The sequence below is a fragment of the Oncorhynchus tshawytscha genome, linkage group LG08 (genome assembly GCF_018296145.1).
Source record: "Oncorhynchus tshawytscha isolate Ot180627B linkage group LG08, Otsh_v2.0, whole genome shotgun sequence".
Lineage (NCBI taxonomy): Eukaryota > Metazoa > Chordata > Actinopteri > Salmoniformes > Salmonidae > Oncorhynchus > Oncorhynchus tshawytscha.
Genome location: NC_056436.1, coordinates 67,622,634 through 67,650,052, shown reverse-complemented (window position 1 = coordinate 67,650,052; position 27,419 = coordinate 67,622,634). Strand labels below are relative to the sequence as shown.

The 27,419-nt window shown below is 42.8% G+C and overlaps 1 protein-coding gene across 1 annotated transcript in view; it reads left to right on the top strand.

Moving 5' to 3' along the window:
- The window catches only part of LOC112256057 (peroxisome proliferator-activated receptor gamma coactivator 1-beta), a 100,336-nt gene that overhangs the window by 62,763 nt on the left and 10,154 nt on the right, over positions 1 to 27,419 (top strand). Inside the window, exons 2-5 of the mRNA XM_024429009.2 lie at positions 13,975 to 14,160; positions 15,415 to 15,585; positions 20,331 to 20,462; positions 26,228 to 27,206. Of these exons, the coding sequence (XP_024284777.1) occupies positions 13,975 to 14,160; positions 15,415 to 15,585; positions 20,331 to 20,462; positions 26,228 to 27,206 (1,468 nt within the window). The remainder of the gene's footprint in view (positions 1 to 13,974; positions 14,161 to 15,414; positions 15,586 to 20,330; positions 20,463 to 26,227; positions 27,207 to 27,419) is intronic.

Here is a 27,419-nt window from a genome sequence, read left to right as displayed (position 1 = left end):
AGCAAAGAGCTGCTGGCAAACGCAGTAAAGTGCTGTTTGAATGAATGCTTACGAGCCTGCTGCTGCTTACCACCGCTCAGTCAGAATGATCTATCAAATATCAAATCATAGACTTAATTATAATATAATAAACACAGAAATATGAGCCTTTGGTCATTAATATGGTCAAATCCAGAAACTATAATTTTGAAAACAAATGATTCTTTCAGTGAAATACGGGTAACAACCCTAAGTCTAAATATTGCTGGTACTATGCACAACCTTCAATGTATGTCATAATTGTGTATAATTCTGGCAAATTCACAGGTCGAAACGAGTCAGGCGGCCCAACCTGTTGCATATACCCGGACTCTGCTTGCACTGAACGCAAGAGAAGTGACACAATTTCCCTAGTTAATATTGCCTGCTAACATGAATTTATTTTAACTAAATATGCAGGTTTAAAAAATGTATATTTCTGTGTATTGATTTTAAGAAAGGCATTGATGTTTATGGTTGGGTACATTTGTGCAATGATAGTGCTTTTTCGCGAATACGCTTTTGTTAAATCATCACCCGTTTGGCGAAGTTTAAGTAGGCTGTGATTCGATGATAAATTAACAGGCACCGCATTGATTATATGCAACACAGGACAAGCTAGTTAAACTAGTAATATCATCAACCATGTGTAGTTAACTAGTGATTATGTGAAGATTGCTTTTTTTATAAGATAAGTTTAATGCTAGCTAGCAACTTACCTTGGCTCCTTGCAGCCACAAATATAACATATCAGATTTCACGGGTTTCACTAAAGGGCTGTAACATTAACACAGAGTTGAACGTCCTTAGCACAGCTCTTGCTTTACATTTTGGACATAGCATCTATTGTTTGTCATGACACGCAACAACGAACCATGAAACTTCACCTGACAGTAATTCTATGGCCAGTGTGTATTTTTGGCACTTTATTGAGCTGGCAAGCTTCTATCTACTCAACACTCACCATAGAAGCATTAGCCGTTAGTTAATAGTAGTCTTCTCTCTGACTGGTGTAGTTGCGTTGGGTGAAAAGTCTTGCTGTAGTGCGAAGGCAAGATAGGCTTATAGCGCCCTCTTCAGGACAAATTATGAAACGTAAAAAGTTGTCAAATATTATGAAGAACGACTTTTTTGTGTGTTTTTTCCCCCCCGCTTCTTTTCTGGTCCTTTTCAGTAGATTAAACACAGATACAAATACAGCCGTAAAGGGCTAATACCGGGCTCTGGTTGGCTGTAACAGACATGGACATCGATAAGGAGTGCATAGTTGACATTCCTTCCTGGTTTATTTCTCCCTTGTCACCTTGGGATTTCTGTTGATGTCACATATTTCAGAGGTGGTGGTGTAGGCTACATGTCCCCATAGCAGCTGAGGGGGAGCGAGAGAACAAGTGGATGAGGAGGATGACAGAAAAGGCAGAACACAGAAATGAAAACAGGAGAGCTGAAAGGACGGTGGTGGTGTTCTTGATAGTAGGTTATGGCTGGATTCACAATGATGTGCCAGCCAACATTAGCATAATTATCTCTGTGTGTAGTTTCACACAACACATAACACTGTTTTCATGTCTCAGTTGGCAGTTTCTGATGCCACTTTAGAACACTGACTCATTTCCTTTTAGGTCCACACAAGGCAAAAATATCCACTCTGCATTTGATAGGTTGATTATTATACATAACCTCCTTTGAGTTAGCAACAATTCACACCACAGCTCATAATTACGTGCTTTAGATGATTCCTGCATTGTGATTCCTGGGCCCGTATCCACAATTTATCTCAGAGTAAGAGTGCTGTTCTAGGATCAGTTTAGGCTTTCATATCATAATAAATAAAATTATATCAACAGATCCTAGATTAGAACTCCTTCTATAGAGATTCAGTTCTGGTGAATGACCACCAGCATGGATCCCCACAGACAGCGTGTAGTATTACTAAATGACAGAGGCCACAGCCACTTCAATTAAGGTGTTGTTGTGGTTCAGTGGTGCGACTCTGGTTCAATGGTGCGGCTTTGGTTCAGTGGTGCGGCTTTGGTTCAGTGGTGCGGCTTTGGTTCAGTGGTGCGGCTTTGGTTCAGTGGTGCGGCTCTGGTTCAATGGTGTGACTCTGGTTCAATTGTGTGGCTGTGGTTCAATGGTGTGGCTGTGGTATGTGATTAAATCTGCTACATGATGCATAACTGCAGTGACTGAGGGGGGAGCGGCCCAAATGCACGTCCATGTCATGAGTGGTGCAGCGGTCTAAGACACTGCATCGCAGTGCTAGACGCGTCACTACAGATCTGGGTTCGATCCCGGGTTGTGTCGCAGCTGGCCGCGATCGGGAGACCAATGAGGCGCCACACAATTGGCCCCGCATCGTCTGGGTTAGGGGAAGGTTTGGCCGGCTTGGATGTCCTTGTCCCATCACGCTCTTGCGACTCCTTGTGACGGCCAGGCGCATGCACGCTGACTTCTGTCGCCAGCTGTACAGTGTTTCCTCCGACACATTGGTGCGGCTGGCTTCTGGGGTAAGCGGGCAGTGTGTTAAGAAGCAGTGTGGCTTGGCGGTCGTGTTTCGGGGGATGCATGGCTCTCGACCTTCGGCTATCCCAAGTCCATACGGGAGTTGCAGTGATGGGATATGACTGTAACTATCAATTGGATATCACTAAATTGAGGGGGAAAATAACCAAAAAAACATACTGTACATGCGTGCATATCGGTGTGTGTACACGGGTGCGTGTGAGTGTGTGTGTGTGTGTGTGTGTGTGTGTGTGTGTGTGTGTGTGTGTGTGTGCGTGCATGCATGCACTCATGCGTGAGTATTTGCGTGTGTGCCTGACAGTTCTCCCTGTGACCTTAAACCTTCAGAGCCTAAGGATGTTTTTATTGATTGATATCCAGGCGGTCTGCTATGGAGACAAGGGAGGGGAGAAACAGGTCAAAAACACAAAGCCTGCCTGGAAATAAAGAGCTTTGTTCAAATTGATTAGCCTGGCCTCTTATTAGAGAGAGAGAGAGAGAGAGAGAGAAAATCCAATTTTGATAAACTGGGTGAAATACCACAGTGTGCAGTCACAGCAGCAAGATTTGTGACCTGTTGCCACAAGAAAAGGGCAACCAGTGAAGAACAAAAACCATTGTAAATACAACCTATATTTATGTTTATTTATGTAACGTCTGCTTCCGACTCACACTCTCAAACACGTAGATCCCCTGAACTCAGCTCACTTTCCAGCCCACTTTCCAGCCCACAAAACACATAGATCCCCTGAACGCAGATCACTCTCCAGATCCCAATCACCTGAATTCTGATCACCTGTTCACACACCTGTATGTCATTATCACACACTACTTAGTTCAGTTCATTGCACCCCATCATTGTGAGGTATTCTTTGTTTTGAAACACGGTCTAGTCGGAGCTCTGTTCATTTCCGTATTAGTCCTCCTGTGTATCATAGTTTTTGGCCATCCTCACTAACGACCCCTTTTTGCCTATTCCCTGCCTGTACTTTTGCCTATTCCCTGCCTGTACTTTTGCCTGTCATCAACCTCTTGCCTGATCTCCCGGACTACGTTATTAGCCTTTCCCTGCCTGTACTGTGACCGTTTTGGACCCCCTGTGTATGACCTTCTGCCTGTCCCTGGACCCAGCTACCTGCCTCTTCCTGTGGTCCTTTGCTAATAAACACCTGCTGTGCCCTGCTCTTGAACCAGCACTCGGTCTCCCATCGTATTAATTACAATTGAACTATTTGCACATCAGTGCAACACTGTGTATATATACAGTGCCTTGCAAAAGTATTCGGCCCCCTTGAACTTTGTGACCTTTTGCCACATTTCAGGCTTCAAACATAAAGATATAAAACTGTATTTTTTTGTGAAGAATCAACAACAAGTGGGACACAATCATGAAGTGGAACAACATTTATTGGATATTTCAAACTTTTTTAACAAATCAAAACTGAAAAATTGGGCGTGCAAAATTATTCAGCCCCTTTACTTTCAGTGCAGCAAACTCTCTCCAGAAGTTCAGTGAGGATCTCTGAATGATCCAATGTTGACCTAAATGACTAATGATGATAAATACAATCCACCTGTGTGTAATCAAGTCTCCGTATAAATGCACCTGCACTGTGATAGTCTCAGAGGTCCGTTAAAAGCGCAGAGAGTATCATGAAGAACAAGGAACACACCAGGCAGGTCCGAGATACTGTTGTGAAGAAGTTTAAAGCCGGATTTGGATACAAAAAGATTTCCCAAGCTTTAAACATCCCAAGGAGCACTGTGCAAGCGATAATATTGAAATGGAAGGAGTATCAGACCACTGCAAATCTACCAAGACCTGGCCGTCCCTCTAAACTTTCAGCGCATACAAGGAGAAGACTGATCAGAGATGCAGCCAAGAGGCCCATGATCACTCTGGATGAACTGCAGAGATCTACAGCTGAGGTGGGAGACTCTGTCCATAGGACAACAATCAGTCGTATATTGCACAAATCTGGCCTTTATGGAAGAGTGGCAAGAAGAAAGCCATTTCTTAAAGATATCCATAAAAAGTGTTGTTTAAAGTTTGCCACAAGCCACCTGGGAGACACACCAAACATGTGGAAGAAGGTGCTCTGGTCAGATGAAACCAAAATGGAACTTCTTGGCAACAAATGCAAAACGTTATGTTTGGCGTAAAAGCAACACAGCTCATCACCCTGAACACACCATCTCCACTGTCAAACATGGTGGTGGCAGCATCATGGTTTGGGCCTGCTTTTCTTCAGCAGGGACAGGGAAGATGGTTAAAATTGATGGGAAGATGGATGGAGCCAAATACAGGACCATTCTGGAAGAAAACCTGATGGAGTCTGCAAAAGACCTGAGACTGGGACGGAGATTTGTCTTCCAACAAGACAATGATCCAAAACATAAAACAAAATCTACAATGGAATGGTTCAAAAATAAACATATCCAGGTGTTAGAATGGCCAAGTCAAAGTCCAGACCTGAATCCAATCGAGAATCTGTGGAAAGAACTGAAAACTGCTGTTCACAAATGCTCTCCATCCAACCTCACTGAGCTCGAGCTGTTTTGCAAGGAGGAATGGGAAAAAATTTCAGTCTCTCGATGTGCAAAACTGATAGAGACATACCCCAAGCGACTTACAGCTGTAATCGCAGCAAAAGGTGGCGCTACAAAGTATTAACTTAAGGGGGCTGAATAATTTTGCACGCCCAATTTTTCAGTTTTTGATTTGTTAAAAAAGTTTGAAATATCCAATAAATGTCGTTCCACTTCATGATTGTGTCCCACTTGTTGATTCTTCACAAAAAAATACAGTTTTATATCTTTATGTTTGAAGCCTGAAATGTGGCAAAAGGTCGCAAAGTTCAAGGGGGCCGAATACTTTCGCAAGGCACTGTACATGCTATGACATTTGAAATGTCTTTATTCTTTTGGAACTTTGCTAAGTGTTATGTTTTCTGTACATGTTTTATTGTTTATTTCACTTTTGTTTATCTATTTCACTTGCTTTGGGAATGGGAACATACATTTCCCATGCCAATAAAGCCCTTAAATTGAATTGAGAGAGAGAGAGATATGCTCAGCAGGCTCTGCTCACACTTACTGGTCTGAGGCCAAACCACACAACTAACAACATTGGACACTTTATGGAACACAAAGCCTTCACTATCTCATCCTGGAATATCTAAGGCCTGAGATACTCTGCCTTTGGCCTAAAGAGCAGGAACCTGGACATGGTATAGAAGAGATGGACCCACTGGTTGCCCTCTAGGTTACAGAGAGCTGCTTGTCCCATCCTCTAAACTACCAGGTGTGAAACAGTGAAGAGACTCAGGGGGTATGCAAATGTGGTACAGAGCAGACTTAACTCACTCTATTAAATTAAACAAAACAGGAACATTAGAAATGATCTCAACAGAGAAAAATGTATCCCCCCCACTAGAATCCCCATACTTTAATGAAGACAGCCTCTCCATCCTGGAGGGGGAAAGCAATAATTTTCAGGCCCAGGGACATGTACTAGTCTGTGGTGGCCTAAATGCCAGAATTGGACAAGAACCTGATACCCTCAGCACACAGGGGGACAAACATTTACCTGGAGGTGCCAGCATTCCCTCCCCCATATGCCCCACTAGGCACAACTACGACAACATAACCAGCAAAAAACTGGTCACAACTCCTGCAGCTCTGTCAGACGCTGGGTATGTACATAGTCAATGTTAGGCTTCAATGAGAGTCCTATGGTAGGTACACCTATAGCTCATCTCTTGGCAGTAATACTGTAGACTACTTTATCACTGACCTCTACCCAGAGTCTCTCAGAGCGTTCACAGTCAGCCCACTGACACCCCTATCAGACCACAGCAAAATCACAGTCTACTTGATCAGATCAATACTCAATCATGAGGCATCAAAGCCAAAGGAACTGAATAATGCTAGAGATGGAAGGAAAGTAGTGTGAAAACCTAGCAAAAAGCAATTAGGCAACAACAAATTCACTGTAATAGTGAAGGTGTAAACTTGGCAGTAGAAAACCTAAAAAGTATATTTTATCTTCCCTATCAAATCTAAAAATGTCAAACAGAAAACTGAAAATGAACAACAATGACAAATGATTTGATGAAGAATCCAAAAACTTAAAACCTAACCACTTCTGGGAAAATTAAAAAACAATAAACAAACAATAACGCAAAGAGTTATCTATCCAAAACGGAGGTATGGTATGGTATGGTTAAACCGCTTCTCCAATCTTTTTGGCCCTATAACAAAGAACAAACAGCAAAAAAATATACATGATCAAATACAAATGTTAGAATCGACTATTAAAGGTTACCAGAACTCACTGGATTCTCCAAATACATTGAATGAACTACAGGACATACCCTCCAATCCAAAAAAGCATGTGGTGTTGATGGTATCTTCAATGAAATTATTAAATATACAGACCACAAATTCCAATTGGCTTTAACTCTTTAATAACATCATCATTGGCTCTTGCATCTTCCCCAATATTTGGAAGCAAGGACCGATCACCCCAATCCACAAAAGTGGAGACAAATTTGACCCCAATAACTACCCTGGGATATGGGTCAACAGCAACTTTGGGAAAAGCCTCTGCATTATCATTAACAGCAGACTAGTTCATTTCCTCAGTGAAAATAATGTACTGAGCAAATGACAAATTGGCTTTTTACCAAATTACCGTACAACAGACCACGTAGTCACCCTGCACACCCTAATTGACAGACATACAAACCAAAACAAAGGCAAAGTCTTCTCATGCTTTGTTGATTTCAAAAAAGCCTTCGACTCAATTTGGCATAAGGGTCTACTATACAAATTGATGGAAAGTGGTGTTGTGGGAAAAACACAACACATTATAAAATCCATGTACACAAATAACAATTGTGCAGTTAAAATTGGCAAAAAACACATTTCTTTCTACAGAGCCGTGGGTTGAGACAGGGATGCAGCTTAAGCCCCACCCTCTTCAACATATATATCAACAAATTGGCGGGGGCACTAGAACAGCCTGCAACACCAGGCCTCGCCCTACTAGAATCTGAAGACAAATGTCTACTGTTTGCTGATTATCTGGTTCTTCTGTCAGCAACCAAGGAGGGCCTACAGCAGCACCTACAGTGGGGAGAACAAGTATTTGATACACTGCCGATTTTGCAGGTTTTCCTACTTACAAAGCATGTAGAGGTCTGTAATGTCTATCATAGGTACACTTCAACTGAAAAATCCAGAAAATCACATTGTGACAGGTCTGTGAGAGCCGGAATTCTTACTGGTTGGTAGGTGATCAAATACTTATGTCATGCAATAAAATGCAAATTAATTACTTAAAAATCATACAATGTGATTTTCTGGATTTTTGTTTTAGATTCCGTCTCTCATAGTTGAAGTGTACCTATGATAGACATTACAGATCTCTACATGCTTTGTAAGTAGGAAAACCTGCAAAATCGGCAGTGAATCAAATACTTGCTCTCCCCACTGTAAGTCTTCTGCAGACATGGGCCTTACAGTAAATCTTAGTAAGAAAAACAATAATGTTGTTCGAGAAAAGGTCCTGTCTCTAGGACCACAAATACAAATTCCGTCAAGACACCATTGCCCTAGAGTACTCAAAAATACGATACATACCTCTGCCTAAACATCAGCGCCACAGGTAACTTCCACAAAGCTGTGAACGAGCTGAGAGACAAGGCAAGAAGGGCCTTTTAGCCATCAAAAGGAACATAAGATTCGACATACCAATTAGTATCTGGCAAAAAATACTTGAATCAGTTATAGAACCCATTGGCATTTATGGTTGTGAGGTCTGGGGTCCGCTCACCAACCAAGAATTCACAAAATGGGACAAACACCAAATTGAGACTGCATGCAGAGCAAGCTGGTCCTCTGTTCACAAACACAAACAGAGCCCCATGACAGCAACACAATTAGACCCAACCAAATCATGAGAAAACAAAAAGATAATTACTTGACACATTAGAAAGACTATTTTTTAAATGACATTTTTTTATTTATCTTTATTTAGTTAAGAACACATTCTTATTTAAAATGACGACCAAACCCGGATGACACTGGGCCAATTGTGCACCGCCTTATGGGACTCCCAATCATGGCCAGTTGTGATACAGCCTGGATTTGAACCAGGGTGTCTGTAGTACTGAGGTGCAGTGCCTAAGACCGCTGTGCCACTTGGGGGCCCAAAAAAAAAAAAAATCTGCGCAAACTTGAATGCTATTTGGCCCTAAACAGAGAGTACACAGTGGCAGAATACCTAAACACTGTGACTGACCTAAATTTAAGGAAAGCTTTGACAATAGCCTTTCTATTGAGAAAGGTCGCCATAGGCAGACCTGGCCCTCAGGAGAAGACAGGCTATGTGCACACTGCCCACAAAATGAGGTGGAAACTGAGCTGCACTTCCTAACCTCCTGTCAAATGTATGACCATATTAGAGACACATATTTCCCTCAGATTACACAGACCCACAAAGAATTTGAAAATAAACCCAATTTTGATAAACGTTGTTTACTTTTAATTTGTATTGTTTATTTCAATTTTGTTTTATCTACATCACTTGCTTTGGCAATGTTAACATATGTTTCCCGTGCCAATAAAGCACTTAAATTGAACATGGAGGGAGAGAGGAGTGCTTAAAGGCTCCATCACCCACACACACACTCCCCGCTGGAGTCAGACCTGCAGAAAGGATGGATGAGGGAGGGCCATGTAGAGGGCATTCTCCCCATACTCTCTCCTCTTTACTCCTTTCACATCTTCTGAGATATCAAACCAGCTAGCCTGCCACCACAGCTCTCTCTCTCTGTCTCTCGCTCTCTCGCTCAGCCAGAGAACATTATAATTGAGTTGGCTTGAGTAACCAGTCCGTTGATCATTACAGTGGCACACACACACAACTGTGTTGGCCTACATCTGCAATTTATATAACTTTTATCAATTTATTAACCCCTAATCTTTGATCCAACAAACATAACGTAGAGTTGCTAACATCGCACTAAAGGTTGGTTTCCATCAAAGAGAACACAGCTTTCCTGTGATAAGTTTACAACTCACTAACTAGACAACAAGGCACCGATAGGCTAGTTTATGGCATTTCAATGTCCTGGAAATGTAATGTGTGTTTAAAAAGGTGTGTTTTTCACAGGGACGAAATTACCCTTGTTCTGCTTGTCTCAACAAGACCACTCATCTCATTGTCCACAGAAAGCGTTGCTGGAAGTGATTTCTGATGATTGGTTGTAACCAGGCTGACCCCGGACTAGTTTAATGAAATGAGTGAAATTGGATTGGATTGGTTAGTAGAGGTGGGTGCGACGTGAAACAGAGCTGGAGTTTTTAGTGTTAGTCACATTTAATCAAAGATGCTTAGCTAGGGCTCTGTGGCACAGAATATTCAGCTTGTGGTTAGGCTCTGCTAGGTGCCACCTGCAAACCGCATTGTCAAAGTCAGGCACACCCTGTATACCAGTGTCCGCCCTCTGGCACACCAAAGACAACTATCAGAAACCAGGAATGTAACAAATGTAAAACATTCTTAACCTTTAAACTGCCATGTTTTTATTGTTTAAACAATAAAATTACATGAATTCACAATTCAGATATGGTCCTGTGTGTGACCGCTAGGGGGCAGTGCTGTTCAATCTAACACAGTCCTGGCTACATACCAGAGGTTGTCACTAGCTACCACAGACACAGTCATAAAACCCGCCTATTTCTATAATTTATCTTCTTAAAATGAGATTTTCATAGGTACACTTCAACTATGACAGACAAAATGAGAAGAAAAAAAATCCAGAAAATCACATTGTAGGATTTTTAATGAATTTATTTGCAAATTATGGTGGAAAATAAGTATTTGGTCAATAACAAAAGTTTATCTCAATACTTTGTTGGCAATGACAGAGGTCAAACGTTTTCTGTAAGTCTTCACAGGTTTTCACACACTGTTGCTGGTATTTTGGCCCATTCCTCCATGCAGATCTCCTCTAGAGCAGTGATGTTTTGGGGCTGTTGCTGGGCAACATGGACTTTCAACTCCCTCCAAAGATTTTCTATGGGATTGAGATCTGGAGACTGGCTAGGTCACTCCAGGACCTTGAAATGCTTCTTACGAAGCCACTCCTTCGTTGCCCGGGCGGTGTGTTTGGGATCATTGTCATGCTGAAAGACCCAGCCACGTTTCATCTTCAATGCCCTTGCTGATGGAAGGAGGTTTTCACTCAAAATCTCACGATACATGGCCCCATTCATTCTTTCCATTACATGGATCAGTCATCCTGGTCCCTTTGCAGAAAAACAGCCCCAAAGCATGATGTTTCCACCCCCATGCTTCACAGTAGGTATGGTGTTCTTTGGATGCAACTCAGTATTCTTTGTCCTCCAAACACGACGAGTTGAGTTTTTTTTTTGTTTCATCTGAAAATATGACATTCTCCCAATCTTCTTCTGGATCATCCAAATCCTCTAGCAAACTTCAGACGGGCCTGGACATGTACTGGCTTAAGCAGGGGGACACGTCTGGCACTGCGGGATTTGAGTCCCTGGCGGCGTAGTGTGTTACTGATGGTAGGCTTTGTTACTTTGCTCCCAGCTCTCTGCAGGTCATTCACTAGGTCCCCCCGTGTGGTTCTGAGATTTTTGCACACCGACGCCGGGGTGAGATCTTGCGTGGAGCCCCAGATCGAGGGAGATTATCAGTGGTCTTGTATGTCTTCCATTTCCTAATAATTGCTCCCACAGTTGATTTCTTCAAACCAAGCTGCTTACCTATTGCAGATTCAGTCTTCCCAGCCTGGTTCAGGTCTACAATTTTGTTTCTGGTGTCCTTTGACAGCTCTTTGGTCTTGGCCATAGTGGAGTTTGGACTGTGACTGTTTGAGGTTGTGGACAGGTGTCTTTTATACTGATAACAAGTTCCAACAGGTGCCATTAATACAGGTAACGAGTGGAGGACAGAGGAGCCTCTTAAAGAAGATGTTACAGGTCTGTGAGAGCCAGAAATCTTGCTTGTTTGTAGGTGACCAAATACTTATTTTCCACCATAATTTGCAAATAAATTCATAAAAAATCCTACAATGTGATTTTCCAGATTTTTTTTTCTCATTTTGTCTGTCATAGTTGAAGTGTACCTGATGATGAAAATTACAGGCCTCATCTTTTTAAGTGGGAGAACTTGCACAATTGGTGGCTGACTAAATACTTTTTTGCCCCACTCTATATACACAGTTGAATCTGGAAGTTTACATTCACCTTTTTCACAATACCTGACATTTAATCCTAGTAAAAATTCCCTCTGTTAGGCCAGTTAGGATCACCACTTCATTTTAAGAATGTGAAATGTCAGAATAATAGTAGAGAGAATGACTTATTTCAGCTTTTATTTCTTTTATCACATTCCCAGTGGGTCAGAAGTTTACATACACTCAATTAGTATTTGGTAGCATTGCTTTGAAATGGTTTAACTTGGGTAAATCATTTCGGGTAGCCTTCCACAAGCTTCTCACAATAAGTTGGGTGAATTTTGTCCCATTCCTCCTGACAGAGCTGGTGTAACTGAGTCAGGTTTGTAGGCCTACTTGCTCGCACACACTTTTTCAGTTCTGCCCACAAATTTTCTATACGTTTGAGGTCAGGGCTTTGTGATGGCCACTCCAATACCTTGACTTTGTTGTCCTTAAGCCATTTTGCCTCAACTTTGGAAGTATGCTTGGGTGGTCCCATGGTGTTTATACTTGCGTACTATTGTTTGTACAGATGAACGTGGTACCTTCAGGCGTTTGGAAATTGCTCCCAAGGATGAACCAGACTTTTTTTTCTGAGGTCTTGGCTGATCTATTTTGAGTTTCCCATGATGTCAAGCAAAGAGGCACTGAGTTTGAAGGTAGGCCTTGGAATACATCCACAGGTACACCTCCAGTTGACTCAAATGATGTCAAATAGCCTATCAGAAGCTTCTAAAGCCATGACATCATTTTCTGGAATTTTCCAAGCTGTTTAAAGGCACAGTCAACTTAGTGTATGTAAACTTCTGACCCACTGGAATTGTGATACAGTGAATTATAAGTTAAATAATCTGTCTGTAAACAATTGTTGGAAAAATTACTTGTGTCATGCACATAGTAGATGTCCTAACGGACTTGCCAAAATTATGGTTTGTTAACAAGGCATTTGTGGAGTAGTTGAAAAACGAGTTTTAATGGCTTCAACCTAAGTGTATGTAAACTTCCGACTTCAACTGTATATATATAAAAAACATATATTTAAAAAAAATCTAAACTTCAACGGTACCAATTTTGTTTAAACATCACCCCAATCAGAAAAGTACACACACACACACACACACACACACACACACTACTCTTCTCCTCCATGTCCTCTCCAGCTCCATAGCCTATTTCCTGTTCTGTCCCTCTCTTCATGAAATGTGTTTTCCATCTCTCTTCCCAGGGGACTAGAGTCACATCCCTTCACTCTGGCTTATTCCCCAAACCACTACCAGAGGACTGGCAGCACTGCTGCTCTGTAGTAGAATATCCCAGTTTTACTACCAGAGGACTGCCAGCACTGCTGCTCTGTAGTAGAATATCCCAGTTTTACTACCAGAGGACTGCTGCTCTGTAGTAGAATATCCCAGTTTTACTACCAGAGGACTGCCAGCACTGCTGCTCTGTAGTAGAATATCCCAGTTTTACTACCAGAGGACTGCTGCTCTGTAGTAGAATATCCCAGTTTTACTACCAGAGGACTGCTGCTCTGTAGTAGAATATCCCAGTTTTACTACCAGAAGACCCCCAGCACTGCTACTCTGTAGTAGAATATCCCAGTTTTACTACCAGAAGACCCCCAGCACTGCTGCTCTGTAGTAGAATATCCCAGGTTTTCTGGGACTCATTATCAGATGGTCTCAGTCTCGTGACTCTGGTCTGTTGTGACTCTGGTGCATGTTTCATCACTCTGTCCATTAGTTGTAATGAGTGTGTGCTGAGGGAGACTGTTTCTTTCATAGGGCTCTGTGTCATTGACAACCATACTCTACTGTAGTAGTCTACCCACCTCCATTAATATGATCTTGCTGACAAGCATGGTTTAAGTAGAGGCTGCTGGCCCATTAACCTTCCATTAACCATTACAGCTATTTGATATCAATGGAATTGGTGTAATGTATATTTACATATATTCGATAAGATATCAATGATATCTTCAATGTACTGTATTTCTTAAAAAGGACTTTGATCAAACAAGAGTATAACCTGACCTTTCCTACCTCTTCACCCTCCCTCCCTCCCTCCCTCCCTCGGGTCTCTCTCTCGCTCTCTCGCTCTCTCTCGCTCTCTCTCGCTCTCTCTTGCTCTCTTGCGCTCTCGCTCTCTTTTTCCCTCTTTCTCTCTCTCTCTCTCTCTCTCTCTCTCTCTACAGTATGGGGAGGAGGAGGTCTGCTCGGACCGCTTGGACGCTGACTTCCCTGATATTGACCTCTCTCAGCTGGACGCCAGCGACTTTGACTCAGTCAACTGCCTCAGCGAGCTCCACTGGTGCAACGACAATGCCGACATCTCCCCTGCCTCCATCCAGTACAGCACAGGAGACCCCGAGCTCTTTGAGGTGAGACGCTTGGCCTGCGTGCTCAGGATTCCACTAACCTGGGCCCGTATCAATCGTTTTTTTTTTTCAGAGTAGGAGTGCTGATCTCAGATCAGTTTTGCCTTTCAGATCATAATGAATAAGATTAGATGGACAGATCCTAGATCATCACTCCTACTCTGAGATGCATTGTAGATACGGGCCCATATCTGTTTGTTCTGTCTTGGAAACTGATCTGGGACCAGGATAGGTTTCCACCAGGACCACCTACCCTATGTAATAGAACTACAACATAGGGACTAGAACTCTTAGAAAAAAGGTGCTATCTAGAACCTAAAATGGTTCTTCGGCTTTCCCCATATTAGAACCCTTTGAAGAACCCTTTTTGGTTGCAGATAGAACCCTTTTGGGTTCCACGTAGAAGAACCCTTTCACAGAGGATTCTATATGGAACACAAAAAAAGGGTTCTACTTTGAACCAAAAAGGGTTCTCTTATGGGGACAGCCAAAGAATTTCTTTGGAACCCTTCTAAAATTGTAGGGTTGAAAAATGCCTGGGACTTTCAATAAATTCCCTGGTTTTCCAGAAATCCTATTTGGATGATTCTGGATTTCCCTCCTGACTCCAGGAATCCTCCAACCAGGATTTCGGGAAAACCGGGAATTTATTGAAAGTTCACAGAATTTTGCAACCCTACATTGGACTAGACTACACAGATTATTGGTAAACTGAAGAGGCTCCAGTCTTAGTCTATGATAAGGTTGTAGACTCCCATTTTACAATTTTTATTGATCAGACTAATGCACAGATGTCATATAATATGTTCATAAACATCACCAACCATGGTAGTGATTGAGTGAGCCGGGCCCCACCACCCAACGCTGTTGTCTAATTTACCATCCACTTGATAATAATCCCTATTTCAGATTGATTTTAGCGGGATAGAGTAGCGATTGGATTGGGACGCCTCCGGGCCTTGTTTTGGATGCCAGTGTGGAAGCCATTGATCTCCCAGCTTAGTTCATTTAACCTTCAGATGGGGGGGGGGGAGAGATGAAACCTTGTTTACTTCCCATAGGCTGTCTCCACTCTGTTATCATCCCACCACCAGACTCTATGCTCTTAGTAACATGGCAGCTGCTAAAACGAACAACACTGTGTATGGATGGATTTCAGAATTCAAATGCAGAGTGCTCTGTGTTGTAACTGACTGTGTTGCAAGTGGGTAGTAGTGTGTTCACTGATGCCCTCTCTCTCTCTCCTGCCCCCTCCAGATAGAAGATGAGAATGCGGCGCTGCTGGCTGCTCTCACAGACAGCCTGGACGGCATGGTGGAGGACGAGGAGGGGGGGCTGTCTGTGTTTCCCTCGCTGAGGGAGGGGTCCGAGGAGGACCTCCCCTTCCCTTCAGGCTCCCTGAGCCCAGAGACAGAAGATCCGTCTCTAGTAAGAACCCTTCCTCACTGTTTAAGATGGATTTGGATGGGCCTCTGCTCTGACTACCCCACAGCATGGGTATGATAGTCAACAAAGGTCTGAATTTTTCTCATTTTGGGCTTTTCCATTTTTAACAACCACTACTTCTAATGAGAATGCTTTTTACTGGCAGGCACAGGCAGGCAACCTGGACCACAAACATGTTCTCTTAAAGAAACTGTGGCTCTCACCTCTTTTTGACCCCCTCCCCCATGCAGTGCATTCAGAAAGTATTCAGACCCCTGGACTTTTCCACATTTTATTATGTTACAGCGGACTTTTTCCACATTTTATTATGTTACAGCCTTATTCTAAAATGGATTAAATCATTTTCCCCCCTGATCGATCTACACACAAAAAAAAGGGAAAATAACATGTACATAAGTATTCAGACCCTTAGTCAGTACTTTGTCTTATTGGGTATTGTGTGTACCCCATAATGACACATTTAATTTAATCAATTTTCAAATAATAAGGCTGTAACGTAACAAAATGTTGAAAATGTACTTTCCGGATGCACCGTACCTCCCCTAACTCTCATTCAATCTTCCTTTTCCCCTTTCCCCCATTGGTCTATTTCTCTCTCAGTCCTTTGCCATCTTAAAGGGGTGATATGCTACTGTCATACCCATGTCTGACTCCTAGGACCCAGCCCAGCATCCTATAGCGCCAGCAGTTACACTGTGACCCCCTCTCCTCTTTTCACACTGTCCTTTGGGATGCCTCTACCCTCTCTCCCCTGCACCCCTCTCAGGAAAAACATGTTTTTATTTTCAACTGTTGTCCCTATCTACTCATGCTTCCTTCCTCCTGTAATATGTCCTTATTCCTCTTGTCCACAATGAAGCCAAAATACTTCCTTCATTTTCCTTAAGTTTGGAAACTTTGGAGCAGGTTTAAAGAGACAGAAATCCCAAATGATCAAGGCAAGGGTTACAAAGGTCCGTGTGGATTGCAACAGAAAACTGGTATATTTTACAGAGAATACCTGAATAGGATTTCATTACATTGGGAAACATTTGGCCAGTTGATATTCTGTGTGCTCGGATGAGCATGTAGGTAACTCTGGTACAACAGTGAACTGGGAAGTCTGGTGTAATATACGCCCTCTTATTCCTCCTGTGATATGTCCTTATCACTCCTGTAATATGTCCTTAACCCTCCTGTAATATGTCCTTAACCCTCCTGTAATATGTCCTTATTCCTCCTGTAATATGTCCTTAACCCTCCTGTAATATGTCCTTATTCCTCCTGTAATATGTCCTTATTCCTCCTGTAATATGTCCTTAACCCTCCTGTAATATGTCCTTAACCCTCCTGTAATATGTCCTTATTCCTCCTGTAATATGTCCTTAACCCTCCTGTAATATGTCCTTATTCCTCCTGTAATATGTCCTTAACCCTCCTGTAATATGTCCTTATTCCTCCTGTAATATGTCCTTATTCCTCCTGTAATATGTCCTTATTCCTCTTGTCCACAATGAAGCCAAAATACTTCCTTCATTTTTCTTAAGTTTGGAAACTTTGGAGCAGGTTTAAAGAGACAGAAATCCCAAATGATCAAGGCAAGGGTTACAAAGGTCCTATTGGGTTACAGCGCTGAGGGAAATGAGTTATCTACATACCTACATGGTCTCTACCTCAAGTCACTCTGCCTCTCAGAGAAAATTACAATTACAGGAGAACATTCAGACTCTATATATACCCACTGATGGGACATTTTTAACAAATTGATGAAAATTACCCTCATGATGTCCTTAGATAGCTTAACAATCTTAATGGGAGTTGGTATCAGTTGGTAGTGATAGCAGCAATACAACAAAATGAGTCAAAACTGGTATTCTGTTTATGTTGTTGTGCATGCTAGTCATTCAGAGGTAAACGTTGTTGTGCATGCTAGTCATTCAGAGGTAAACGTTGTTGTGCATGCTAGTCATTCAGAGGTAAACGTTGTGCATGCTAGTCATTCAGAGGTAAACGTTGTTGTGCATGCTAGTCATTCAGAGGTAAACGTTGTTGTGCATGCTAGTCATTCAGAGGTAAACGTTGTTCTGCATGCTAGTCATTCAGAGGTAAACGTTGTTGTGCATGCTAGTCATTCAGAGGTAAACGTTGTGCATGCTAGTCATTCAGAGGTAAACGTTGTTGTGCATGCTAGTCATTCAGAGGTAAACGTTGTGCATGCTAGTCATTCAGAGGTAAACGTTGTTGTGCATGCTAGTCATTCAGAGGTAAGCGTAGTTGTGCATGCTAGTCATTCAGAGGTAAACGTTGTTGTACATGCTAGTCATTCAGAGGTAAACGTTGTTTTGCATGCTAGTCATTCAGAGGTAAACGTTGTTGTGCATGCTAGTCATTCAGAGGTAAACATTGTTGTGCATGCTAGTCATTCAGAGGTAAACGTTGTTGTGCATGCTAGTCATTCAGAGGTAAACGTTGTTGTGCATGCTAGTCATTCAGAGGTAAACGTTGTTCTGCATGCTAGTCATTCAGAGGTAAACATTGTTGTGCATGCTAGTCATTCAGAGGTAAACGGTGTTGTGCATGCCAGTCATTCAGAGGTAAATGTTGTTGTGCATGCTAGTCATTCAGAGGTAAATGTTGTTGTGCATGCTAGTCATTCAGAGGTAAACGCTGTTGTGCATGCTAGTCATCCAGAGGTAAATGAGTCAAAACTTGTTGTGCATGCTAGTCATTCAGAAGTAAACGTTGTTGTGCATGCTAGTCATTCAGAGGTAAACGTTGTTGTGCATGCTAGTCATTCAGAGGTAAACGTTGTTGTGCATGCTAGTCATTCAGAGGTAAACGTTGTTGTGCATGCTAGTCATTCAGAGGTAAACGCTGTTGTGCATGCTAGTCATCCAGAGGTAAACGTTGTTGTGCATGCTAGTCATTCAGAGGTAAACGTTGTTGTGCATGCTAGTCATTCAGAGGTAAACGTTGTTGTGCATGCTAGTCATTCAGAGGTAAACACTGTTGTGCATGCTAGTCATTCAGAGGTAAACGTTGTGCATGCTAGTCATTCAGAGGTAAACGTTGTTGTGCATGCTAGTCATTCAGAGGTAAACGTTGTTGTGCATGCAAGTCATTCAGAAGTAAACATTTGTTGTGCATGCTAGTCATTCAGAGGTAAACATTTTGTTGTTGTGCATGCTAGTCGTTCAGAGGTAAATATCTGTGGTGTTTTTACTGACAAATATACAGACCCATAGATAATAGGCTAGAGTAGTGGATTGATGACCAATAAGATGTAATTATATTCTACATCTGTTTTTAGGCAAAAAAAGGCCCATTTTATATTATGAAATGTGGATTAACATGGTGACACATAACAGTCCACCTTCCTCCCTTCCTGCCTGTCAGTCAGTCCCTCTCCATCCCAATGACAGACCAGAGGATTTATTGTTGTGACCATGGGGGTAACCTCGTCGCACAGCGCAAATAAGCCTGATATATCAACCACTCAAAATTGGCCTTAGTGGGAGTGACCATAGGATTCTATGGGAGTGACCTTACTGAGTAAAGTATTTGTCATCATTTAATATTAGCGAATCACATAACTGTGAGGTGTGGCTCTGTGCTTGTGGTGTGAGAATGTGTTGTGGGAGATGATTTGTTGGTTGAGTTTCTCCCAGCTCTCTGCATTGGCTAACAAATGCCAAGTGTGACGTGTTGGTCCGCTAGACTCATTTGGGCGGAAGTGTCTGGGAACGAGATTTACCCTGGGGTGTCATGACTGGTTAGTGAGTGGAGGAGCAGGACTCCCTCTACTGGCAAGATCTGTAACTGCACCTGACCTCAGTGTGTGTGTGTGCGTGTGCGTGTGTGTGTGTGTGTGTGTGTGTGTGTGTGTGTGTGTGTGTGCGTGTGTGTGTGTGTGTGTGTGTGTGTGTGTGTGTGTGTGTGTGTGTGTGTGTGTGCGTGTGTGTGTGTGTGTGCGTGCGACGAGCGAGAGGTTGTGAGCAGCAGAGAACAAGGGCTACATTGAGCCAGGCAGTGCAGGAATTGGTCCAGAGTAGAGTAGTCTGTCATGGCATGTGTGGGCCTGGCGCACCAACAGTGTTGTACATAGAGATGGAAACCTTCAGCCCCCCTTCACTTTCCTCAATGAAACACTGAGAGGCACCATTGAAGCCCCTGCCGGGTTGGCACATGCTGACAGGGATGGGCAACTCAATTAGCACTGCTCTTCTCATCTATTTCATCATCTGTTTCAACATGACATATAAGACCAGTCAGTATTAACTAGCAGCCATACATCCTGGAACCAGCCACATCATTCCCTCACATCTACAGTCAGCACTCCCGTGACATCCTCAGTGTGTTACAAAACCAGCGCAGCTTAGGGGATTGTTGTTGTAAGCAGATTTATATCATCTGATGATTTCACATGCGATGCCGCTGCCTCAATGTGTAATGAATGAAATGCGAGGGAATAAAATGTCCTTCTGAACTGCAATGCAGCAGCATTACCTCCTGGTTGAAAAGTGACTAGGAGAGCTATAGAATCACATTTCCGTTTGGTCTTATATTCAGACAGCTTCCTCCTGTCAGCTTCAGTTTGAATGCTGGTCGGAGGAGCAGAAAGGGGAGGAGGGTTTTGCGGTGGAATGGACCCTGTCAGGAGTGATGATACTGTATGTTCTGCTGATGGATGGATTGATTGGCAGACGTGTAAATGACAGTTGTCCCAACCTATGTCCCCCTCCCTACAGCTGAAAAGGCTCCTGCTGTCCCCCCCTAATGTGCCCACGGGCCTGGAGTCACACAAAGAGGGCAGCAGTAGCAGTGTGCATCGCCATAGCAGCCGGCGCCTGCATATGAAACCTGTCAGGCCTTTGGTTAAGGTGAGTGAGTTGGAGGTCTGTGTTCTAGAATAGAGCTTTAGCAGCTCAGAATGGGTACATGAGATACTTAAAGGAAAAATCCACCCAGAACCACTCATTCCTATAAATGTTATAGCACTAATATGTGAGAACAATATTTCTTTGTGAACAAATGCTTCATTTTGTCATTGTAATAAGGATGGTAGCCACATGTGAAAATTGTTGTGGAAATCTATTGTAGCTCAAGTCGACTATAAAATCCACATTGCAATGCTCTCTCTGTGAGCTGGCTAGCTAGATAGGTAGCAAACGTAGCTACACACAATAATACCAAAGTCAATATCTGCATGTGAAGTAGCTAGTTAGCTGTAAAATCACCTAAACAAACTGCTCTACAATCTCACCATGTTCAACCTTCAGATCGATGTGCCTCACAGAGTGGAGTCTGACATTCGCAACAGCACCATGCAATGCAGCCTGGACTGAAGAGGCAGACAAATAGGAGAAATGTGTTAGATCCTCTGTTAAATTACACATTTCTCCAGGTAGGAATATCGATAAAAAATATGATCAATGGCTCATTCGAGAGAAGACAACCTCTCGCGTTATGACATCGGCATATGTATTGAAATCTGACCTGTATGGTAAATGTTTTCACAATATAAAATTAATATTCCTATTAACTTCCAGTGTAGTGAGAGTTTACTACCTCATCGCAATGCTGCGTCATACCTGCTGAATTTCTGCCTGCTTGAACGGCAATTGCTCAGATACACATGAAATAAACATGAAATGACCCCAGGAATCGAACGTCGCTTGGAATCTTTACTTTAATGAGAGAGAGAGCGGATGCATAGGCCACACGACAGGAAAGGCTTTCTATATTATGACCCATAGTTCTATACTATGACCTTTATTTCTATATTAATATCCTTAGTTCTATACTATGACCCTTAGTTCTATATTAATATCCTTAGTTCTATACTATGACACCCTTAGTTCTATATTAATATCCTTAGTTCTATATTAATATCCTTAGTTCTATATTAATATCCTTAGTTCTACATTAATATCCTTAGTTCATATTAATATCCTTAGTTCTATACTATGACCCTTAGTTCAGTATTAATATCCTTAGTTCTATACTATGACCTTTATTTCTATATTAATATCCTTAGTTCTATACTATGACCTTTATTTCTATATTAATATCCTTAGTTCTATACTATGACCTTTATTTCTATATTAATATCCTTAGTTCTATACTATGACCTTGATTTCTATATTCTGGTTTGCCGGGGCCGAGGCATGTGACATCTTTGGAGTGACAGATGGCTGTAGTCTTGATCAGGGGAAGGGCACCTCTGGCAATGAGCTTTCTCTCTCTCTCTCTTTCTCTCTCTCTCTCTCTCCCTCTCTTTCTCTCTCTCTCTCTCTCTCGTGATACTTGGAAACTTGGAACGTTCGTATGCGGAAGGTAGCGTAGTGATTAGAGAGGGGAGCCAGGAACCGGAGGGTTTGCCATTTCGAATCTCAGGTCTGGTGGGAAAAAAATCTGTCATGAAGTGAGCTGGTAACCAGAGTGCTGTTTGTATCAAATAGATGCCATTGTGCCCTTGAGCAAGACATTCAACCCCTACACAACAGCTGCTCCACGGGTGCCCAGTGTGGCAGCCCCCTGCTCCAACCTGTATGTGTGGCTTTTGGAGGTTGGGATAAAGAAGTCAAATTTCAGTTGGACCTTTTGTACAATTAATATGCATAGAGTGATTATAATCTTAATTCATATGGGGGGGGGCTTGTATAACTTTGGCAAATTGTCACAATCACAAAGAAGGGTCTCTGTTGGTTTTGGTTGCTCATGAGTTGTTCACTCTGTACGGTATGTAGTCATGAGTTGTTCACTCTGTACGGTATGTAGTCATGAGTTGTTCACTCTGTACGGTATGTAGTCATGAGTTGTTCACTCTGTAAGGTATGTAGTCATGAGTTGTTCACTCTGTACGGTATGTAGTCATGTGTTGTTCACTCTGTACGGTATGTAGACATGAGTTGTTCACTCTGTATGGTATGTAGTCATGTGTTGTTCACTCTGTACGGTATGTAGTCATGAGTTGTTCACTCTGTACGGTATGTAGTCATGTGTTGTTCACTCTGTATGGTATGTAGTCATGAGTTGTTCACTCTGTACGGTATGTAGTCATGTGTTGTTCGCTCTGTACGGTATGTAGTCATGAGTTGTTCGCTCTGTACGCTATGTAGTCATGAGTTGTTCACTCTGTACGGTATGTAGACATGAGTTGTTCACTCTGTATGGTATGTAGACATGAGTTGTTCACTCTGTATGGTATGTAGTCATGAGTTGTTCACTCTGTATGGTATGTAGTCATGAGTTGTTCACTCTGTAAGGTATGTAGACATGAGTTGTTCACTCTGTATGGTATGTAGTCATGAGTTGTTCACTCTGTACGCTATGTAGTCATGAGTTGTTCACTCTGTATGGTATGTAGTCATGAGTTGTTCACTCTGTATGGTATATAGTCATGAGTTGTTCACTCTGTATGGTATGTAGTCATGAGTTGTTCACTCTGTACGGTATGTAGTCATGAGTTGTTCACTCTGTACGGTATGTAGTCATGAGTTGTTCGCTATGTAGTCATGAGTTGTTCACTCTGTATGGTATGTAGTCATGTGTTGTTCACTCTGTATGGTATGTAGTCATGAGTTGTTCACTCTGTACGGTATGTAGTCATGAGTTGTTCACTCTGTACGGTATGTAGTCATGAGTTGTTCACTCTGTATGGTATGTAGTCATGAGTTGTTCACTCTGTATGGTATGTAGTCATGAGTTGTTCACTCTGTATGGTATGTAGTCATGAGTTGTTCACTCTGTATGGTATGTAGTCATGAGTTGTTCACTCTGTACGGTATGTAGTCATGAGTTGTTCACTCTGTATGGTATGTAGTCATGAGTTGTTCACTCTGTATGTAGTATGTAGTCATGTAGTCATGAGTTGTTCACTCTGTACGGTATGTAGTCATGAGTTGTTCACTCTGTACGGTATGTAGTCATGAGTTGTTCACTCTGTATGGTATGTAGTCATGTGTTGTTCACTCTGTATGGTATGTAGTCATGAGTTGTTGAGTTCTGTCTGTACGGTATGTAGTCACGGTATGTAGTCATGAGTTGTTCACTCTGTACGGTATGTAGTCATGAGTTGTTCGCTATGTAGTCATGAGTTGTTCACTCTGTATGGTATGTAGTCATGAGTTGTTCACTCTGTATGGTATGTAGTCATGAGTTGTTCACTCTGTATGGTATGTAGTCATGAGTTGTTCACTCTGTATGGTATGTAGTCATGAGTTGTTCACTCTGTATGGTATGTAGTCATGTGTTGTTCACTCTGTATGGTATGTAGTCATGAGTTGTTCACTCTGTATGGTTTGTAGTCATGAGTTGTTCACTCTGTATGGTATGTAGTCATGTGTTGTTCACTCTGTACGCTATGTAGTCATGAGTTGTTCACTCTGTACGCTATGTAGTCATGAGTTGTTCACTCTGTATGGTATGTAGTCATGAGTTGTTCACTCTGTACGGTATGTAGTCATGTGTTGTTCACTCTGTACGCTATGTAGTCATGAGTTGTTCACTCTGTATGGTATGTAGTCATGAGTTGTTCACTCTGTATGGTATGTAGTCATGAGTTGTTCACTCTGTATGGTATGTAGTCATGAGTTGTTCACTCTGTACGGTATGTAGTCATGAGTTGTTCACTCTGTATGGTTTGTAGTCATGAGTTGTTCACTCTGTATGGTATGTAGTCATGTGTTGTTCACTCTGTATGGTATGTAGTCATGAGTTGTTCACTCTGTACGGTATGTAGTCATGTGTTGTTCACTCTGTATGGTATGTAGTCATGTGTTGTTCACTCTGTATGGTATGTAGTCATGAGTTGTTCACTCTGTACGGTATGTAGTCATGAGTTGTTCACTCTGTACGGTATGTAGTCATGAGTTGTTCACTCTGTATGGTATGTAGTCATGAGTTGTTCACTCTGTATGGTATGTAGTCATGAGTTGTTCACTCTGTACGTATGTAGTCATGAGTTGTTCACTCTGTAAGGTATGTAGTCATGAGTTGTTCACTCTGTAAGGTATGTAGTCATGAGTTGTTCACTCTGTATGGTATGTAGTCATGAGTTGTTCACTCTGTATGGTATGTAGTCATGAGTTGTTCACTACGCTATGTAGTCATGAGTTGTTCACTCTGTACGGTATGTAGTCATGAGTTGTTCACTCTGTACGGTATGTAGTCATGAGTTGTTCACTCTGTACGCTATGTAGTCATGAGTTGTTCACTCTGTATGGTATGTAGTCATGGGTTGTTCACTCTGTACGCTATGTAGTCATGAGTTGTTCACTCTGTACGGTATGTAGTCATGAGTTGTTCACTCTGTATGGTATGTAGTCATGAGTTGTTCACTCTGTATGGTATGTAGTCATGAGTTGTTCACTCTGTATGGTATGTAGTCATGAGTTGTTCACTCTGTATGGTATGTAGTCATGAGTTGTTCACTCTGTATGGTATGTAGTCATGGGTTGTTCACTCTGTAAGGTATGTAGTCATGAGTTGTTCACTCTGTACGGTATGTAGTCATGTGTTGTTCACTCTGTACGGTATGTAGTCATGAGTTGTTCACTCTGTAAGCTATGTAGTCATGAGTTGTTCACTCTGTACGCTATGTAGTCATGAGTTGTTCACTCTGTAAGGTATGTAGTCATGAGTTGTTCACTCTGTACGGTATGTAGTCATGTGTTGTTCACTCTGTATGGTATGTAGACATGAGTTGTTCACTCTGTACGGTATGTAGTCATGAGTTGTTCACTCTGTACGCTATGTAGTCATGAGTTGTTCACTCTGTACGGTATGTAGTCATGAGTTGTTCACTCTGTACGCTATGTAGTCATGAGTTGTTCACTCTGTATGGTATGTAGTCATGGGTTGTTCACTCTGTACGCTATGTAGTCATGAGTTGTTCACTCTGTACGGTATGTAGTCATGAGTTGTTCACTCTGTATGGTATGTAGTCATGAGTTGTTCACTCTGTATGGTATGTAGTCATGGGTTGTTCACTCTGTATGGTATGTAGTTATGAGTTCTTCTTTCTATGTTGCAACTTGCTAAGAAAAGACAAACTAGCTGTTTGCTGATGTAAGAAACACAAACTAATAGTGTCATTATAGAACGCTAGTGGATTTATATTCAGAAGCAAAGTGAAAACAGCATTGTTGTCATCAACATTGTTGCATGTGCTGCATTGACCATGCAGACTGAATGCAAGTGTCTGGTGGTTGAGGAACATAAAATGTGCTCTGAGTGACAGGGGGCGTGGCTAAGTCTGTGTGGACAGTGGCATGGAGAGAAAGAGCGGAGAGAGATGACTCAAGTAGCGAAGTAAACTATAAAAATGGACATTACACATGGCGTATCACATTTAGCAAACTAAACATTCAAATACCGGTATAGAAGGTATAGAAGTAAAAACCCTTAACATTAATACCGGTATATTGTAAAATATGGTATATCGCCCAACCCTAGTATGTAGTCATGACTTGTTCACGCTGTACGGTATGTAGTCATGAGTTGTTCACTCTGTACGGTATGTAGTCAAAGACTAGACGTAGAAGTTATTCCTTAATCTCTTGGATCATGCGGTGCACAGAGACTCACCAAGGTCATGTTGGCAGGTAGTAACCCATCTCTTTCTCTCTGTTTCTTTCTGCAGCGTGAAAGCACACATCATGGGCGTAAGCCCCGAGCGGTGCGACCAGCTGGACGTCTGTGCACAGAGCTCCACCGGCACCTGACCACCACACAGGAGGCCGAGGACACTCCTTCAGCTGACACAGAGGAGGACGGGGAGGAGGAGGAAGATGATGATGAGGAGGACAGTGAGTCCGAGGAGGAAGAAGAAGAGGAGGAGACCTCGAGCAGTGAGGGTGAAAGCTCTACCCCGCCTGAGCCCTCCAAGCCCCAGTTCTCTTCGGAGAAAGAACTGCACTCTGTGGTGGAGCTCATCAAGTACATGCACACATACTGCCTCCCCATTCGCAAGCAGGCCATCTGGGAGCGCAAGGAGCGCGAGTGCCCAGGCCAGGTACGCAGGGCCAGGCCTGAGTACCCTCCTGCTCGTATCTCCCCAAACTGTCACAAGGCTGCAACCCAGGCCCAGATCTGCGCCCCTCGGCCGCGCCACGCCTTCACCCGCAGACGGGAGTTCAAAGCCAACTCTCTTCTGCGCGAACTGCTCGAAACGGTCAAATCCTTTGATGTGAGCAAGCCTTACAGACTCCACAGCGTCCCCTACACCCATAACAGAGGAGCTATCCCCAAAGCAGCGCAGGACAGAAAGACTGAGACCCCCAGTCCGGCTGCCCGTTCGACCAAACCAGAGCTTAGAAAAGACTCAGAGAGCGACAGGTCCCTAGAGGCCCCTAAGAGCCCCGATCTGGAGGACGCGTCTTTCTCTGTCCGCCGCTCCCGCAGGCTCGCCTCTTTCCCCAGCCGCTTTGCCAAGAAGGTGCGTGCGGGCCGGATGAGGGTGGAGCCTGTGTCGGGAGCCGGGCACCTTGGCGAGGAGGACATGGCGGTCAAACACCCCATGGGACACGACCTAGAGAAAGACACCACCACCCCTAACAACAGTACTTCTTCCCAAACCACGGCAGACACAGCTGAACCCGATAACATCTGCTGTCAAAACGGTAAGGAAGATGAAGTCCTAAGCTCTCTACAACAATCCTGTTGTGTTAGTCCACATGACTCCATCATGCAGCATCTTTGTTCAATTTGACGTGAATGAAAAATGGAGAGCCCCAGCATTGTTACACAGCGTGCTAAGCAAAAGGCTGTTTCTACACCTACTAGATCTGCTGTGGTGTTCTCTGACCATGCATGTAATCACTGGTACCATTGAC